Raw genomic sequence first — 1,364 nt, 5'->3', positions numbered from 1 at the left:
TTCTCAAAAATTTACTTAAAGCTGAAAAGTAGGAAACCAAATATAGGAGAAAACAAGTAGAATTTCTTTTTATATTTCTAATATTAGACATGACACAATCTATCAAAGTGCAGAACAAGACAGCAATGCTGGAAACACAAGTCATTGGGAATAACCCAACCTTTTCAGAGCTGTTGCAGCCCATGGAAATGCACCTCTCCATTTACACTCATCCTTTTCTTGTCTCTTTGTCATGCAAGAATAGCCTTCTCAGAGCCCCCTTTACTTCCTTGTTCCTGAGAGTATAAATCAGGGGATTCAGAAGAGGCGTGACTATGCTGTAGAAGAGGGTGAGAAACTTGCCCTGCTCCTGAGCCGAGTTGTTTCCAGGCTGCATGTACATGTAGATGATGTTTCCATAGAAAAGAGAGACCACTGTGAGATGGGAGCCACAAGTGTTGAAGACTTTCTTTAAGCCTGATCCTGATCGAATTTGCAATACAGCCCTCACGATACAGCAGTAGGAGATGAGGATGAAAATCAGGGGAGACAACACAATGATCACTGAGAGGACAAAGACAGTATCCTCAACAGCTGCTGTGTTGACACATGCTATGCGGATGAGAGCTGGTAATTCACACAAAAAGTGATTTATTTTGTGGTGTCCGCAGCGGGGAAGGTGCATTGTAATAGAGGGCATGACTAAGGAGTTGGCCACCCCAGAGCCCCAGGCCATCAACACTAAGCCCAGGCAGAGCCGTGGGTTTATGATCACCATGTAGTGCAGGGGCTTGCACACTGCCACAAAGCGGTCATAGGCCATGACTGCCAGCAGCAAGCACTCCACTGTACCCAGGCCTAGGAAGAGGGAAAGCTGGATGGCACAGCCTATGTAGCTGATGGTCTTGTCATGTCCATGGAGATTATAGAGCAGCTGCGGGATGGAGCTGGTGGTGAAGCAGAGATCCAGGAAAGACAGGTGGGTAAGGAAGAAGTACATGGGCGTCTGGAGATGTGGGTCCAGCCGGGACACCAGGATAATGGTGGTGTTGCCCACAAGGGTCAGAAGATAAGCAACCAAGATGACCACAAAGAGGATCCTCTCCAGATGGGGATGGTTAGAAAACCCCAAAAGGATGAAACGTTCCTGGGAGCTGTCATTGGTTCCATCCATCCCTGCACCTGAAGATAAATGTCAGTACTCTGTAAGGGGCATCTGCACTGGGCCCAGATGGTCATCTGTATCTTTCCTATGTCCTCGATCACTCAGAAATAGTGACAAGGAAGATCATTTTCTTGTCCCCAACTCTAGTGATTTTACAAACTCTGACAAGGTATAAACTGTATATTCAAGTGCTAAATAAAGTTACGCATATCTATGTCTC

General features: G+C 46.2%; 1 protein-coding gene across 1 annotated transcript; it reads right to left on the bottom strand.

The window, feature by feature from the left end:
* Nucleotides 1-208: 208 nt before the first annotated feature.
* LOC126015517 (olfactory receptor 2W3-like) lies at nucleotides 209-1,153 on the bottom strand. Its single transcript, XM_049778054.1, has one exon. It carries the CDS (start codon nucleotides 1,151-1,153, stop codon nucleotides 209-211), a length of 945 nt encoding a protein of 314 aa, XP_049634011.1.
* Nucleotides 1,154-1,364: the final 211 nt, after the last annotated feature.

Source organism: Suncus etruscus, chromosome 8, assembly GCF_024139225.1.
Source record: "Suncus etruscus isolate mSunEtr1 chromosome 8, mSunEtr1.pri.cur, whole genome shotgun sequence".
Classification (NCBI taxonomy): Eukaryota; Metazoa; Chordata; class Mammalia; order Eulipotyphla; family Soricidae; genus Suncus; species Suncus etruscus.
Note: the sequence above shows the minus strand (reverse complement) of the source record. Positions and strands in the feature narration are given on the sequence as shown.